The sequence below is a fragment of the Narcine bancroftii genome, chromosome 5 (assembly GCF_036971445.1).
Source record: "Narcine bancroftii isolate sNarBan1 chromosome 5, sNarBan1.hap1, whole genome shotgun sequence".
Taxonomy (NCBI): Eukaryota; Metazoa; Chordata; class Chondrichthyes; order Torpediniformes; family Narcinidae; genus Narcine; species Narcine bancroftii.
Window position 1 is genome coordinate 94,255,570 of NC_091473.1, and position 16,838 is coordinate 94,272,407.

At 40.4% G+C, this 16,838-nt stretch overlaps 1 protein-coding gene across 5 annotated transcripts in view; it reads left to right on the forward strand.

Moving 5' to 3' along the window:
- The window catches only part of LOC138762747 (interleukin-12 receptor subunit beta-2-like), a 107,351-nt gene that overhangs the window by 58,317 nt on the left and 32,196 nt on the right, over positions 1 to 16,838 (forward strand). For all 5 annotated transcript variants that reach the window (XM_069936321.1, XM_069936322.1, XM_069936325.1 and 2 more), the window contains 3 exons: positions 840 to 1,067; positions 1,547 to 1,648; positions 7,470 to 7,625. In XM_069936321.1, the coding sequence (XP_069792422.1) occupies positions 840 to 1,067; positions 1,547 to 1,648; positions 7,470 to 7,625 (486 nt within the window). The remainder of the gene's footprint in view (positions 1 to 839; positions 1,068 to 1,546; positions 1,649 to 7,469; positions 7,626 to 16,838) is intronic.

Sequence of the window (16,838 nt, forward strand, 5' to 3'; positions counted from 1 at the left end):
GTTGAAGTTAAATCCCAAAGTTCGCAGATGCTGATTTATCATTATTATTATTATTTGGAAAATTTAAGTTTCCCATAACACTAACCCTGTTATTTTTGCACCATTCCAAAATCTGCCTACTTATCTGTTCATCAGTGTCCTGAAGGCTATGAGGGGGTCTATAGACTACTCCCAATAGAGTGATCACTCCCTTCTTATTTCTGACTTCCACCCAAACTAACTTGGTAGACACTCCCTCCACGATGTTCTTCCTTACACACACTATTCAGAGCTATATACTCAATATTGAAAACAGCTCCAGGAGTACCCTGCAGTACCTGCCTGCTTGCTTTTGCTTTCCCTCATCTGACAATCACCCAGCCTCCTGCCTTCTTAAGCTTTAGTGTGAATGCCTGCCTGTAGCTCTTATCTATGAACTCCTAATTCTCCCAATTGAGATGAAGGTCATCGAGCTGCAGCCTCAGTTCTGATAGGAGTTGCATCTTGATGGACTTAATGGAGATGTGGGTATCAGGGAGATGGAAAATCTCCCAGAATTCCCACATCTCACATGATGAACTCTCCAATAACCTTGTTGCCATTCTGACTATTCTACTTGGAACGAATATAAGGTCAATAAAAAAATAATAATAAATTTTCACTAGTCTTACCTGAGTCTCACCTCTTCTCGCTGAAGCCTCTTGTTTCAGCAATCTCTCTCCCAACTATCCTCTCAGGGAAGGAAATGTCAAGAATGAAAGACTCCTCATGTGGATTCTAACTCCTACACAAGATCCGTTTGATGTCGGTATGATATGATAGTGCTTTAGTTTCATTGCTCTTCTTCTATCACCAAACAGAACTAATGGCTCCCAGAAGAGTCAAGGCAGCACCGGCTGGAGACTCTGGAATATTTGTCGAATGGGAGCCACCAGATGAAACGAGTGAGCTAGTGCTGGGTTATGTAGTCTACTGGATAGAAGCAGCTGACAGCAACAAGGAGTTGCTTGGTTGGAAACGGCTGCCCAGGGGAAATCACTCTTTATTTATCGGACAAACTTCCTCATCTCAGGCATTTCTAATAGGAGGTAAGTCGGCAATAAGATGCAACTGTCATTGTCTTTTTCAGAGCAATGTCTTCAAAATATCTCCTTAAATATTATAATCAAGTGGAATTACAGCATTGAAGGTCATGTCTCAACACAGCAGAAAATAGGTTCACAATGTCCCTGGATATATTCATGTTGATTTGAATCATAGGGATTGGTCTGGGAAAATTGGATTCAACTATCCATTGAAGACTTTCATTTAACATACTGTTGCTATCACAGAAATATCATTGTCACAGAATAATGAAGTTACCAAAATGGATAAACAGATATTAAGCTCTTTGTGGATAGGTCATCATGGGGTAGATTGTTTTGTGTGCTATCCAGCTAAGTCATCTGAAGTCCAGCAGGTAGAGCCATAATTGTACAGAATGCATATTTTATGCCCTCTTATGTGTTCTATTTGTCATAAAGCTGGTAAGATTAGTGTTAAAAAATTACTTTTATTATTTATTTAGAAAACATTATGCCAAGAAAACGCTACAATATATCTGTCACTGCAATCTACCAGAAGGGACGAGGAAAATCTTGTTTAACGCAGGGATATTCAGTAGAAGGAAGTAAGTAATTATTATAATAAATATTCTTTCTTTCTACTTTTTCAATTGTATTTCATTTTCTCTCCAGAGAGGACAGATTGACTGTCAGAGATCATTTGACTGAGAGAAGTCATAGTCATCTCGGGGCACAGCAGAAAACCAAACCCTTCAGCCCACTTTCTGAATGAATCATCCCCATTTACCTAAATCTTACCTTAATCCATATTTTGATCTTCCCATCTTGACATCACCTTTTCCCATATTCTACTAATCACTTACACACTAGGAGCACTGGACAGTGGCCAAAGCTAACAAACCACACGCCTTTCAGATATGGGAGGAAACCAGAGCACCTGGATGAAATCGCCTGATCATAGGGACAAAATGAAAACTCCACACGGACAAAACCCCAAACTCAGGATTGAAGATAGGTTTCTGGCACTGTGGCTGCAGCTCTACATCCACGCCACCGTGTCGCACTCTTGGATCGAAGAACATCACAGTCAGACCCATTAACTCACACAATGTCCCCATAGATTGCATAAATCACTAATCAGAACTAGGATTCCAGCTGTTTTGCTTTAATCTCTCATGCTGGCATAGATTGGGTTCAAATGTGGAAACTCTCTCTGCATAACTCGGAAACAAGCCGTCCAATTTAGCTGTCGAACAAGTTCACCTCCACGCCTGCACTTCTTAATTTCATTCATTTCTCAGAACTATGTTCCAACTTGAACGGCAGGACAGCAAGTCTCTGCGGCCACTGTCAACGAGGCTTGCCAATAATAAGTAGTGTGTTTCACAACATAAGGTTTTTCAGATGTATTCTCTGGCACAGTTTTAATAAAGAGTGCACCTCAGCAATCTTTGCCAGTTTTTCTGTAGTCTTTTTAAAACAGAACATAGAAATAAAAATGAGATCATCTTTTCTGTGAGAACCTATTGATTCAAGGAAATACTGAAAGTAAGAAATGTAAGAATGTTTGTAAAACATTAAGTGATTATATTAAACAAATACTAAAGATTGCCCATACAGCATGTGTATCTGAGGGATCATCTGATATAACCTATCTGAAATAGGTTATATCGGCCATCCATGATTTAACATTGGAGCTTGAATAATCTGCTCAGCATGAGAGGTCATAATGTTCAGATAAGGTTTCCTTCTAACATTGTGGCCGGAGTTTAAAGTTAATGTCTCCTGTTTGGAATTCTCAGGCCTCAGAAATTTGTGGGAGCCAACAGCATCTTAAATTAGCAAGTTAAGTGCCTTTTACACTGCTTATGGAAACTGCAGAGCAGGAGTGGCCCCAACTGTTAAGCAAATATTTTTTCCCTTTTACATGAAAATGCTGGAGAAACTCAGTAGGTCAAACAGCTTTCTTTCTATAGCAAAGATAAAGATACATAACCAATATTTCAGGCCTGAGCCTTTCATTAAGGTATGAGCAAAAAGCAAAGTGTCTGAATAGAATGGTGGGGGGTGGAGCAAAGGCCCACAGGCAAGAGGTCATGTGAAAATGGGTGGGAGATCACAAGAGGAAAGAACACTGTGCATTGCTGAGTTTCTACAAGCATTTTTGTGTAATAACAATCACAGAATCTGCAGACTTTCTTATTTAAACCAATGTTGATGCTGATTGGCTAATTACTCTGCCACCTCCAGGCCCTACCTGTCCAGGTTTTATGCTGATTGGCTAATTACTCTGCCACCTCCAGGCCCTACCTGTCCAGGTTTTATGCTGATTGGCTAATTACTCTGCCACCTCCAGGCCCTACCTGTCCAGGTTTTATGCTGATTGGCTAATTACTCTGCCACCTCCAGGCCCTACCTGTCTAGGTTTTAATTGCAACCCACCCCAGATACCCACTGCTACCTGTGGTGCACACAATAATCACATTGACATAATGGAGTGATTAAATGGCTTTAATTACCAAAAACCTGAGCATTACTGATACACTGCTTGGCCAGGTTCCAGGTACAGGAGCAAGAGGGGAAAGTCCGGGCACGCCAGCCTTTATTGGGAAATCAGGGAAGGAGCCAAGGGAGGGGTTAGGGAAGGTCAGGGAGGTTCTGAGTGGCCAGTCCATACATCTATACAAATGCCTTTCACCACACTACCAAAATCAAAACTCCTCCTCACCTGTATTCCCTCCTGAGTGTCAGAGCTTTTGCAGTTACTGAGGACAGACAGCTGAGCTTACTACATGTTTTCCCACTGTTCTTCCTGTCATTAACTTTACCAGGACTGCTCAACTCCCAACATTTCTACATTTCTTTTTTGTTAATATTTTATTTTAATTTTTCCAAGACTCATACAGAACATTATATCATTACATACATCATATAAATAATATTTTAAAATGATTGCTCAAATCTCCCCCCTCCCCCCCCAACTGCTAAATTAAAAAAGAAGGAATGTTTTGAGCATCCCTTTGTTAATTAGTCCATATTTTGATCATCAGGAATTCAATGCTATTAACTTAACTATACTCTCTGAACCCTTCTCCATTAACAATGGCGTGAAGCAAGGCTGTGTTCTCGCACCAACCCTCTTTTCAATCTTCTTCAGCATGATGCTGAACCAAGCCATGAAAGACCCCAACAATGAAGACGCTGTTTACATCCGGTACCGCACGGATGGCAGTCTCTTCAATCTGAGGCGCCTGCAAGCTCACACCAAGACACAAGAGCAACTTGTCCGTGAACTACTCTTTGCAGACGATGCCGCTTTAGTTGCCCATTCAGAGCCAGCCCTTCAGTGCTTGACGTCCTGCTTTGCGGAAACTGCCAAAATGTTTGGCCTGGAAGTCAGCCTGAAGAAAACTGAGGTCCTCCATCAGCCAGCTCCCCACCATGACTACCAGCCCCCCCACATCTCCATCGGGCACACAAAACTCAAAACGGTCAACCAGTTTACCTATCTCGGCTGCACCATTTCATCAGATGCAAGGATCAACAATGAGATAGACAACAGACTCGCCAAGGCAAATAGCGCCTTTGGAAGACTACACAAAAGAGTCTGGAAAAACAACCAACTGAAAAACCTCACAAAGATAAGCGTATACAGAGCCGTTGTCATACCCACACTCCTGTTCGGCTCCGAATCATGGGTCCTCTACCGGCACCACCTACGGCTCCTAGAACGCTTCCGCCAGCGTTGTCTCCACTCCATCCTCAACATCCATTGGAGCGCTTTCATCCCTAACGTCGAAGTACTCGAGATGGCAGAGGTCGACAGCATCGAGTCCACGCTGCTGAAGATCCAGCTGCGCTGGATGGGTCACGTCTCCAGAATGGAGGACCATCGCCTTCCCAAGATCGTGTTATATGGCGAGCTCTCCACTGGCCACCGTGACAGAGGTGCACCAAAGAAAAGGTACAAGGACTGCCTAAAGAAATCTCTTGGTGCCTGCCACATTGACCACCGCCAGTGGGCTGATAATGCCTCAAACCGTGCATCTTGGCGCCTCACAGTTTGGCGGGCAGCAACCTCCTTTGAAGAAGACCGCAGAGCCCACCTCACTGACAAAAGGCAAAGGAGGAAAAACCCAACACCCAACCCCAACCAACCAATTTTCCCCTGCAACCGCTGCAACCGTGTCTGCCTGTCCCGCATCGGACTTGTCAGCCACAAACGAGCCTGCAGCTGACGTGGACTTTTACCCCCTCCATAAATCTTCGTCCGCGAAGCCAAGCCAAAGAAGAAACTATTTAAACATTTTGGGGGAAGTTAATTATATGCCAGTATGATTCAAGTAAGGTTGCCATATTTTAACAAACATCATATTTCTTTCTAAGATTATGTTATCTTTTCCAGGGGGGCTCAACTTTGCATTTCTATATCGCAGTGAATAATAAGTAGGGTGGATTTGAATTTCCATGTAACAGCTATGCATTTTCTGGCTACTGTCAGTGAAATCCTCATGAATTGCATTTGATATTTTGATAGTTTTGTACCAATAACCATAAGATGCTCTATAAATGCAGTTCTGGTTCCAAAGGAAAATCCACCTATAATTTTTGTCAAAATTTCTGCCAATTATATCAAAAGGATCTTACCTTCACGCATAGCCAGGTTGAATTTTCCCACCTCTATACCACACCTAAAACAGGAGTCCGGAATTTCAGATTTTAAACCATGTAATTTTTGCAGTGTAAAGTATAATTGGGACATTACATTGTATTGTACCATCTGACATTAATAAATGGTGTTGTATTATCAGAGCACAATTTTGACCAATATTTTCTTGAATCCTTTTCCCCAAGTCCGTTTCCCACCTCTCCCCCAAGATTTGTGCAAGCCTGGTTTCAAGCTATTACTCTGCAATAGGAAATACATCTAAGATATAAATTTACTTGTCATCCCTTTTCGAAGAAGAGCCTCAATGTCACTACACATTGGCAGGGTCATGGCTGGTCCTAAACTACATATTAGCAGGGTCATGGCTGGTCCTAAACTACACATTGGCAGGGTCATGGCTGGTCCTAAACACCACATTCACAGGGTTATGGCTGGTCCTAAACTACACATTGGCAGGGTCATGGCTGATCCTAAACTTAGCTCTTAATTGAAGATAGCAGAAGCAAGTTTGATTTGATAAATCACATCTATTTTTTAGCTATTCAAATGTCATAAATTGTCCTTGTTCATAACAATCCTTGATACACTTGATCCCTTTATGGTGCCAAGTGTCCAGGATTTTATTTCAAAATGTCATTGGTATTATCTCATTTTCAGACTTATGCATTTATTAATTTGTTGCCATATCCAGACAATAATTTGATATTCCATTTGTAAATGAAATCTTCTGCTATCTTCTCATCCACTATGTGTCGACCAATTTGAGCCCAATCAGGAATATCCCCTCCCTCAAAAAAAGATGCTATAAATTTTGATTGGACAGCCAAATAATATTTTTTAAATCATTTAATCATAGTCCACCCAATGATTAATCCCAAGTAAGTTTTTTTCCATGGAGACTCTTGTCATTTAGAAATCCATATAAATTGTCTGACATGCTTGTTAAGTGCTTTAAAAAACTTGGTTTAAGAATGGACGAGGATTGAAAGAAATTTTGCAGTCTTGAAATCACTTTAATCTTAATATAACTGATTGTGCCCTTTAAAGTAACGGGTAGGCTCCTCCATCTACCTAAATCCTCCTCAATCTTTCCAAGCAAAGGGAGGTAATTCAATTTATATAAATTCTACAGGTTATCCCTAAATATTTAATACTCCCTTGTGGCCAATCAAATTTACTTCCTTGTTACAACTGGCTATGATCTATTTTTATAATTTGGCCTTTATCAAAATTTATTTTATACGCAAAACCTTACCATAATCTTCCAAGATATCTTGCAATTTAGCCAGAGATTCGGTTGGATTTGTCAAATATATTAATATATTGTCAGCAAATAAATTTGTCTTATGTTCTTTCCTGTTCACTCTGAACCCCCTTTTGTTTGGATCTCATCGAACAAATTCTGCTTTTATTTGGACGTCTTTCGTGTTCCCCCATACCTTGATGAAGGGCTCAAGCCCCAAACACTGGTGATGTATCTTTGCTACATAAAGGCACTGTTTGACCTGCTGAGTTTCTCCAGCATTTGTATGTCTTTTTTTCAAATTCTGCTAGTATTTCTATTGCTAAAATAAATGGAGCTGGAGATAAAGGACAGCCTTGTCTACTTGACCTACTGAGTTGGAAAACTTGAGACATCTGACCATTAATGACAATTTTAACATGATTTTTTACAATAAAGTATTTATTTAAATTTTGACCAAGATGGGCGCACCTCACCTTTGCTCCTTTTCAATGTTATGACTTTAATCTTTCAGAACCTACAACTGGACCAAATATTTCGCTGATGAAAGTTGATGGGAACCAAGTTCAAATAAAATGGAAGGAGATTCCACTCGAAAGACAGCAAGGCTTTATCACCAGTTATACTATATATGTTGAACGGGGTACAGATGGATCCAGCCTTGTTCTGTGTAAGTGAATTTCTTTAAAACTTTTTTCATAAAGAGTAATTTTTATTTTTCTCTTCTTCCTACACTGATAAAAAAAAGAAGTTATTTACTGGAAGTTCCACAACAGAAGTGGGTTCATATCAATTCAATTCTCCATGGTAAACAATATACTGTACCTCTCTTCCCTGAGTGAGCTGGGGATTCACATTGGGGAATAACCCCATCCTCTATAGCCCTGTGGTCCAAGTACTTCTGTGTCAAAAACTATTTGAACCTTTAACTTTATCCCAGTAACTGTTTGATACCAATGTTATATAATATTACCCATGATTTTGATTATTGGTAAGTACATTATACAGTAAAACCCCTGAAATCCAGCCTCTATGGAGATTGGTGGATGGCGGATATGTGTATTTTCTGGTTGCTTGAGATTGTGTGCTGCCTGATTGGTGAACTAATGGCAAGGCATGACAATTTTTAAACTTGCATATTTTATACTTATTTATTTTCCTCATTTTTTTTGATGGATGTTTGAAGCTGCTGGTTGCTTGAATTCCAGATAACAGGGTTTTATTGTATGAGGCAGAAAAGCAGTATTACAAGCCCAATATTTGTTTGTGCAAACTACCATTAAAAGAATGACCCTTGCCATTAATTCCCCAGTGAAATAAACATTCTGTATGCAACATTCTTGAAAGAATGGACATAATTACATGATTAAAGGGCAGTTTTTTTTTAAATATATATTTCCATAGGAATTTTTTTCTCACGGAAGGTAGTGAATCTCTGAAATATTCTACTTCCGGAGGTTGTGGAGTTGAGATATTTGGGCATATTTGAAGTGGAAGCAGATAAATATTTGAAAGCTGATGGAGCGGAGGGCTATAAGGAACTGGCACAGAAGAGATGATCATATTGAATGGTGGGGTAGATGTGAGGTTACTCCTGCTACTATTTGATCATGTTCTAACTAAAGTAAAACTGCATTGTTGTTGCCAAATAAAACTTGTATGTGCAAAAATCAATGCAGACCACTCCATTATTATTATGAACATACAATTTTCAATCAGTAGTAGAACATGGTAACTCCTAGTAAATTGTGTTAGGATGGGATTAGTTTGATGCACATTTTTAATATTCTATAATCATTGTATAAATGTCTTTAAACAAGTTGTTTAAGCTGCCTCTGCTATCTTCTGTAGGGACATGCAGGATATATAATTCTCTGGAGTGAAGCATAAGAATTTTTGTAGCAAGAGTATCAAATGATGTGGGCAATTCTGGATATGATGAATTGTGATATATCAGCTATGATCTATCAGGTGTGACAGGGTCAATGAGTGAATGGTAAAAACACAGAAATGCTGAAAGAACTCAGCAGGTCACACAGAATCCATGGGAGGTAAAGAAGCACAACTGATATTTTTGGCCCTGAGCCCTTCTTCAAGGACTTCAAGAAATGACCCATCCCATTCCTTTGTTACATGGTTTTGTTGTGTGTGGGGTTTTTTCCCCACTTGATAAACTCACTTCGAGTTACACATTTACTCCATCCAAATCCCTATTGACATGGCCTATGGGACCTGACCTATTGAATAAGTTAACCTTTTCCAACAAGGACCCAGATCCATTTCTACATTTAAAACCCAAAATGTCTAAGGGAAAAAAAAGCTGAAAAGCAAGAAACATTTTCCTGATTTGTTCATGAGAACATAGGAGAGAGTGAGCAGAGCTACAATTTAATGTTTTCTAAATGCATAAAACAGGAAGTAAAGCTTGATTACTATTTCATCTGAGTTCCTCTAGCGACCAGCAAAATGTTACTTATTCTGAGAACTGTGTACAATATGAGAGAACAAAATAAGCATGAAAGCGCACAAAGCACTACTGCGCATTTCAGATTTTCTACTTCTGCCTTATGTTGATCTAAATATTTCCTGATGTTTTTGTCAATACAACAGAGGCCTTCCATTTTCACACTATTTATTTGTAGCTGCTGCATTCTGCAATATCTTCTTTGAGGTGTTAACCGTAGAGCTAAAGAAAAAGCAATGCAAAGGCATTTTGGATTTCTGCCAGCTGGTCAAAACCTTTGTGGGGGTTACGTCAGGGTTGGAAAGAGCAACTCCTCTGCATCATAACCATTTGTAATTTCCTGAGTAACATTTACCAGGGAGTGCTATCAACGTTGTAAAAGGTCAGGTGTTAGTTTCAATTTGTACCATATATGTCAACGGTCACCAAAACCATAAATAATTAAAAGCACTAAAATGCAGCTGGTTGCATGTTGCAAGTGACAGTTATACCATCTACGTTCACCTTCCAATGTTATTAAGGACTGCCTACACCCACGATGATCTAGTCCTGTACTGCTCTAGATGATTACAGGTCTCGAGGCCCAGAGCGGTGAGGGGTGAGGATGGCAGTGGAGAAGGTAGCAGCTTGAGTGAAGTATGGAAACCCAGAGGCAGGGGTGGAAACAGTATAAAAAAAGTCTTTGGATTATGGGGCCCATACAATGCAAGTAAAATGTCATGACCTGGATCTGCAAAGTAAGCCAAGATATATCTCCCAGTGAAAAAATATTTTAATCTGTGCAAAGTTAGATTGTGCTCTAGCTTGCTGTTGCAATGCCATATACATTTATGACTCAGCTTTTCATTGTCTGTAGAAAAAAATAATTTAAAAATTGTAATTAAATGTCACTAATGGAACCAGTGAGCAGCGTGTTGTTATTTGAGCATTGAGGAAAGAGGACAGAGGATCCAACATCCAACCAGTCTCAGCCCAAGCTCACTTCCCTCTATTGACTGAATGTCACAACTTCTTTTTTTTTAATTTAATTTTTTATTTTTCACACCATAAATCACAATAGCCATGATATACACTTTTTCTTTTTCACACATTTACAGTGACTTTTTCTCCCCCCCCCCTCCCTCCTCCCAAGCCACCCCCCCCCCTCATCCATTTTAGGTATACAATCTAGGTTGCATTAATTCAGTCAGACAATGTTGTCATTCAACAAAAATACACCAGAAATTCTACAGAGTCCATTCTTTTCTTTCCTTCTCCTTCCATCAACTTAGGTAATGTTTGTCCCCGGTAGGTTTTCGCTATTGTATTTAATGTAAGGCTCCCATACTTGTTCGAATATTTCAATATTATTTCTTAAACTATATGTTATTTTTTCTAATGGAATACATTTATTCATTTCTATATACCATTGTTGTATTTTCAAATTATCTTCCAATTTCCAGGTTGACATAATACATTTTTTTGCTACGGCTAGGGCTATCTTAACAAATCTTTTTTGTGCATCCTCCAAATCAATTCCAAATTCTTTGTTTTTTATGTTACTTAGGTCACAACTTCTTTATGTTGCAAAACCAGCTTTGGCTCCTGGTGTAACCAGTGCTGGGAGAAACTTTCCTGCTGCCTGAGCTCCAGGAACCTCTACAGCAACAGGAATCTGGCCACCAGTTTTAAATATCGTTGCTAGTAGAATTTGAGGAAAAAACTTACTAGAATATAAATGACACGTGCCTTGGTTTGTTTTTTGAAAAGGTGGTGATCATCCTAATGCAGTTTACATTTTACATTAGAACATAAGCAATAGAAGCAAGGGTCAGTGATTTGGCCTGTTGATCCTGCTTCGAACATTTAATAAGATCATGGATGATCTGGCTGTGGACTCAGCTTCACTTATCAATCTTTTCCCCATAACCTTTAATTCCCCTATTGTTCAATATGTCTTAAATATATTCAATGAGGCAGTGTTTGCATTCCTCCTTTGGCAGAGACAGATTCATTAGTCTCTGGGAGATGCAGTTCCTCCTCCTCTGTGAAGGACCCAAACATTCTATTTGTCTTCTTGGTCACCTGTTGAACCTGCAAACCAACCTTTTTTGATCAATACACAAGCACTCCCAAGTCCCTCTGACAGCAGGATGCTGCAATCTTTCACCATTTCAATAATGATTGGATCTACTTTTTTTCCCTCCAAACTGGATGGCCTTGCACTTACCGACATGGCTGAGAGAGTAAATGTGTACTTTGAACTTCCCTTCACTAAAGGGGATGTTTAATGCCAGTTTAAAGGTGAAGATTGCAGAAAAGTGGGATCAAAACAGAAGAGGATTAAAAAGTTATCAGTGCTCAAATTAGAACAAGCCACTAATCAGTAAATAAATCTGCCCAGCTCTCACCAGTAGCATCTGTTCACAGCCAGAAGAGTTATCCTGCATTGATAGGCCTATCAGTTGGTTTGGGAAACTTTTAGAAACTTGAATTCAGATTTTGGCACTTTAAAAATAATGGGATAGTAAAAGGCAGCCAGCAAGAAATTATTAAAATCAAACTACCAAAGTACAATTTACTTAAGGAATGTAGAGATCAAATGAATGTCATGTTATTGATGTGGTGTTATATGTACTTTCAAATTATTGAAATGAAGTACCAGACAATAGATATTAGAAAATTTGATTGCCTTCAGTTTAATTGAGGGATGGTGTTACACTTCACCAACAGCAATTGAGAGATGCATAAACAGATGGGTTAAGCTGAAAACAAATTTTATTAACAAATTAACAATAATAGAATTACCTCAATAAACTTAACCCTTGAACATAAGCCTTTATGGCAACTCTACATTAATAACAGATACTTACAAGGTGTATGTGGGAAAAAACACAGTCCAAGCTCAAAATGCCCCAAAAGAAAACTCCTAAAACAAAACTTCAAATCGGTCACATCAAGTCCATCAGTCAGAAAGGAACAGCTCACAGAGTCTGGTCTCCAGGCTTGGGATTCTTAGTTTGGTTGCACACTGGTCTTCTAGTTTGACGTAAAGACAAATGGCCATGATCACTGGAGACTTACAATCACCATAGACTGACTTTCTTGAGTTTTGAATGTGGCAACAACCATCTTTGATTTCTTCACATGGGAATTTTCTAGTGATCTCCTAGTCACTACACGAGGTTCACGTCTCTGAAGCCCACTTTAGGGTTTACAAGTGATCTGTTACAAAAGTCTTCCCTTCTAAACACCCTGTCTTGGGTTGTCAAGTAACTCCCGTCACACGAAGTCTTCCTCTTGGAAAGGGTCTGGGGAAGGCCAGGTTGGACACACACACACACACGCACGCACGCACGCACGCACGCACGCACGCACGCACGCACGCACGCACGCACGCACGCACGCACGCACGCACACACACACACACACACACACACACACACACACACACACACACACACACACACACAGTGCTAGCACCCATAGACAAAGTAGCTCAGTATTCTTTCTCCCACTGAAACTACTGTGTGAGCACACTGACAGTCCGACTGACTGCCCTCCAACCAACCAACCAACCAACGAACAGACCCATTCAAAAATTCAGCGTGCTCGGCTCTTCAACGCCCCAGCGCATGCCTTCAGCTCCCCCTATTGGTGGAGAGAGGTTGACAGCAGCGGGCATGCTCTCCATGAGCCTACCGGGTTCCAGCATGTGGGTCTCGTGCTTTTGACAGCTGTCAGCTTTCCCAACATTGCTTCAGCACTTTACACCAGCGTATGATCCTTTGTTTCCCCTATAGGTTCAATCCTGTCCTTGGTCTAGAACTCATAACAATGGTTGCAGAGATATTATGTTGGCTATGAAATCGGAGAATATTGTGTTTGAAATTCAGTCATGTGGTACATAATTTTTAAGTGCTACATGATTAAGTTGTAGTGTAAAATAAATTACTAAATGCAATGAAAGCTAATAAATCCTAAATGCACAATTACAGGTCTCAACTGCATAGAATTTGCCTACATGAGCATGTCAGGGGTGTCATCAGCACTCCATGATACCAGGAGGATTCCATTTCACCATGGAGAAGGTCATGAATGTCCATATGTAGCAGGACTTCAGCATCATTTCTATCAGACATTAAATGGGCAGCAAAATTGGAGTCTTAGTTAGTGTATCGCCATCACAGCACCAGTGATCGGCACGTGGGTTTGAATCCCGTACTTCCATAAGGAGTTGGCATGTTCTCCCCATGTCTTCATTGGTTTTCCCTAGGGGGTCCAATTTCCTCCCACTGTTCGAAACATACCAGGGGTGGCATGGGCTCATGGGCCGAAATGGCCTGTTACCATGCTGTATGTCTAAAACAAATGTTTTGCAACATGGTATCAGTCTGGGGCTTTATCTCTCTTTGCTTAATGTCGGCTCTTAAAGACTTCCTGGATCCCTGATCATCCAGGGCTTCTCTCTTTGACCAGACTGTCAATGAAATATAGTGCTCACTCTGAAGTGAGTGCTAGGAATCGTCTTTGCCACTGATCTTCAAGTTGCAGACCAACTTCCAGTAATGATTGGAGTATAATTTTTTTACAGCACAGTAGAAGGTGATTACAGCCAATGTAAACCCACGTTGCCCAATTACACCCAAGTTAATCTAAAACCTTTTATGTTTTGGAAGGTGGGAGATAATCAGAGCTCCCGTGAAAAACCCACACAGACTCAGGGAGCACAGGATCCGAACTCTGGTCGCTGGCTCTGTAATAGAGTCACACTAACCCCTATATTAACTGTGCTTCCCTGAATTGTTGCTCACATCCTCATTAGGTGAAAGGATGATATCAATTCACTAATATTCACTTTAGTTGAAGTAGAGAACTCTGACATACTCAATCAGCATGAATGAAGACACCTCAGTGTGACTGAAGACAGCTTTCTTTGTCACTTGCATTTTCTATCTGTTCAAGTCCTTGCACAAAATGTCCTCATGCAAATCATGTGGTGACTGTAAAGGAACAATCTGGAATGGGCCTCATGTGAATTGTCATTTTTCTAGACCATTGGATTTTAGCAGATGTTTAATGGCCTTTGTAAATTTTCAGACTTTGGAGACGTATGCATTAATGCAATGGGATGTTTGCTTTTTTGATATGGATCACAATAGACAGGACACAGTTTCAAGGTTTAAAAATGGTGCATTGTGGGAAGAAGAGCTAAACTGTACATTTCAGGAAGACTGAATGAAATAAGTCGACACATTCCAGATAAAAGATAGAGAGTTGGAAGTGAAGTGTTTTGGTTGGAGAATAAAGGAGAGGCAACAGAAAGTAATAGAATGCCACTTCTAAGAACTCCAGGATATGCTGTTTAAAAAAAAGTCTACAAATACAAGCATGCAGCACAGAACAAGGAAGTTGTGCTTTATAAGCATGAATTGGCCTACTCTTGTTATCACCAAGGTGCTGAAATCGAACCAGGGATGTGGGACTTTGTGATGTGGATGCTGAATAAACTGGGGTTATTCCCTGTGGTTTAAACTTTACTGTGGAGGTCAGAATCTTTGATGGTCGTTGATATATAAAAAAAATATTTCTCGTGGCAAAATTGCTGGCAAGCAGAGAATTATGATTAGTGCTTGGTACAAGAAACCTGGGTGACATAAAGAGGGGTATTTTAAACAGCAAGTTTCATCTGGAATGCATTGGCTGCAATGATGTGGAAGCAGATTGGAATTCATGTTCAAGTTTGATTATCATCCGATTGTACAAGTATAATCTGACAAAAGAGAGTTCTCCGGTCCTTGGTGCAAAGTATGCATATGCACAGCCAGACATCACACACATGCAGACAAGTCTTGATATGCAGATATAGGCTTGGATGGTTAGTGTGAGCAGTTCCTTTGGTTATTCGGCATTCTCTCTGTCCATGGGAAGAAGCTGTTTCTCAGCCTGGTGCTGCTGGCTCCAATGCTCATCTATCTCTTCCCCAACGGGAGTAGTTGGAAGATGTTGCGAGTGGGGTGATAGGTGTCCTCAACAGTTTTTCATGCCCTTTTCAGACAACAATCCTAGAAGATCACATTGATAGGAGAAAGGGAGGGAGGGAGACCCCAGTGATTCTTTCTGCTGCTCCTATGGTCCTACGGATTGGCCTCCGATCCAATGCATTACAGCAACCATATCAAGTGGTGATGCAGTCAACCAGGTTGCTCTCAACAGAGCTTCTGTAGAAAGTTGACAGGATAGTGGTCAGTAGTCTTACCTGGTTCAGTCTTCTCAGGAAGTGTGGTTGATGTTGCGCCTTCCTGACAAGTGAGGAGATGTTGTGTGTCCCAGATAGGTCATTTGTTAAGTAGACTTGGTGTTCTCTACTCGCTCCACTACTGAGTTATTAACGTCAGATTCAGATTCAGATTTTAGATTTATTGTCAGAGTACATACATTACATCACATTAAACCCTGAGATTCTTTTTCCCGTGAGCCAGGCAGAATTACAACTTATTGGTAGAGCAAAAATAAACTGTACACATGCAAACAAATAAACAAGTGTAAACAGCTGACTGTGCAATACAGAGAGGAGAAAAAAATAAACAAACAATAAAGTGCAAAAGGAAGAGTTCTTAAATGAGTCTCTGATGGAGTTTATTGATGAGGAGTCTAGTGGTGGTGGGGTAGCAACTGTTCCTGAACCTGGTGGTGCAAGTCTTGTGGCACCGATACCTCTTTCCTGATTGTAGCAGTGAGAACAGAGCATGTTCTGGGTGGTGTGGATCCTTGATGATTGCTGCTGCTCTCCAATGGCAGAGATCCCGATAGATGTTCTGATGGTGGAAAGTAGTTTGCCTTGGTGGCCTGAGCTGTGTGCACTACTTTTTGCAGGGCTTTACACTTAGGGGTATTGTTGTCCCCATACTGGACCATGATGCATCCAGTCAGTACACTTTCCACCACACATCTGTAGAAATTTGTCATGGTTTCCAATGCTGTACCAAACTTCCACAAACTCTTGAGAAATAGTCAAGTCAAGTCACATTTATTTGTCATTCATACCATAAACCTTACAGTGTACAGTGAAAATGAGATAGCATTTCTCCAGACTGTGGAGCTGGTTGTTTACATGGATAAATTACCTCAGAAACAATTTTTATAAATAACATATCATAAATTACATATCACTCATTAAATAATATCTTGGTGGAAAAAGCTGTCTCGTAATCTGGTCGTGAGGGCCCGAATGCTTCAGTACCACTATTCGGATGGCAAGAGGGAGAACAGATTGCGGGAGGGGTGTGAGGAATCCTTCACTATGTTTATGGCTTTCTGCAAGCAACAGCCATTCTAAATGTCCATCATGGCAGGAAGAGAGGCCTCAATAATTCCCTCAGCAGTCTTTTCTATCTGCTGCAGGGATTTGCATTCTGAGATGGTGCAGATCCCAAACCA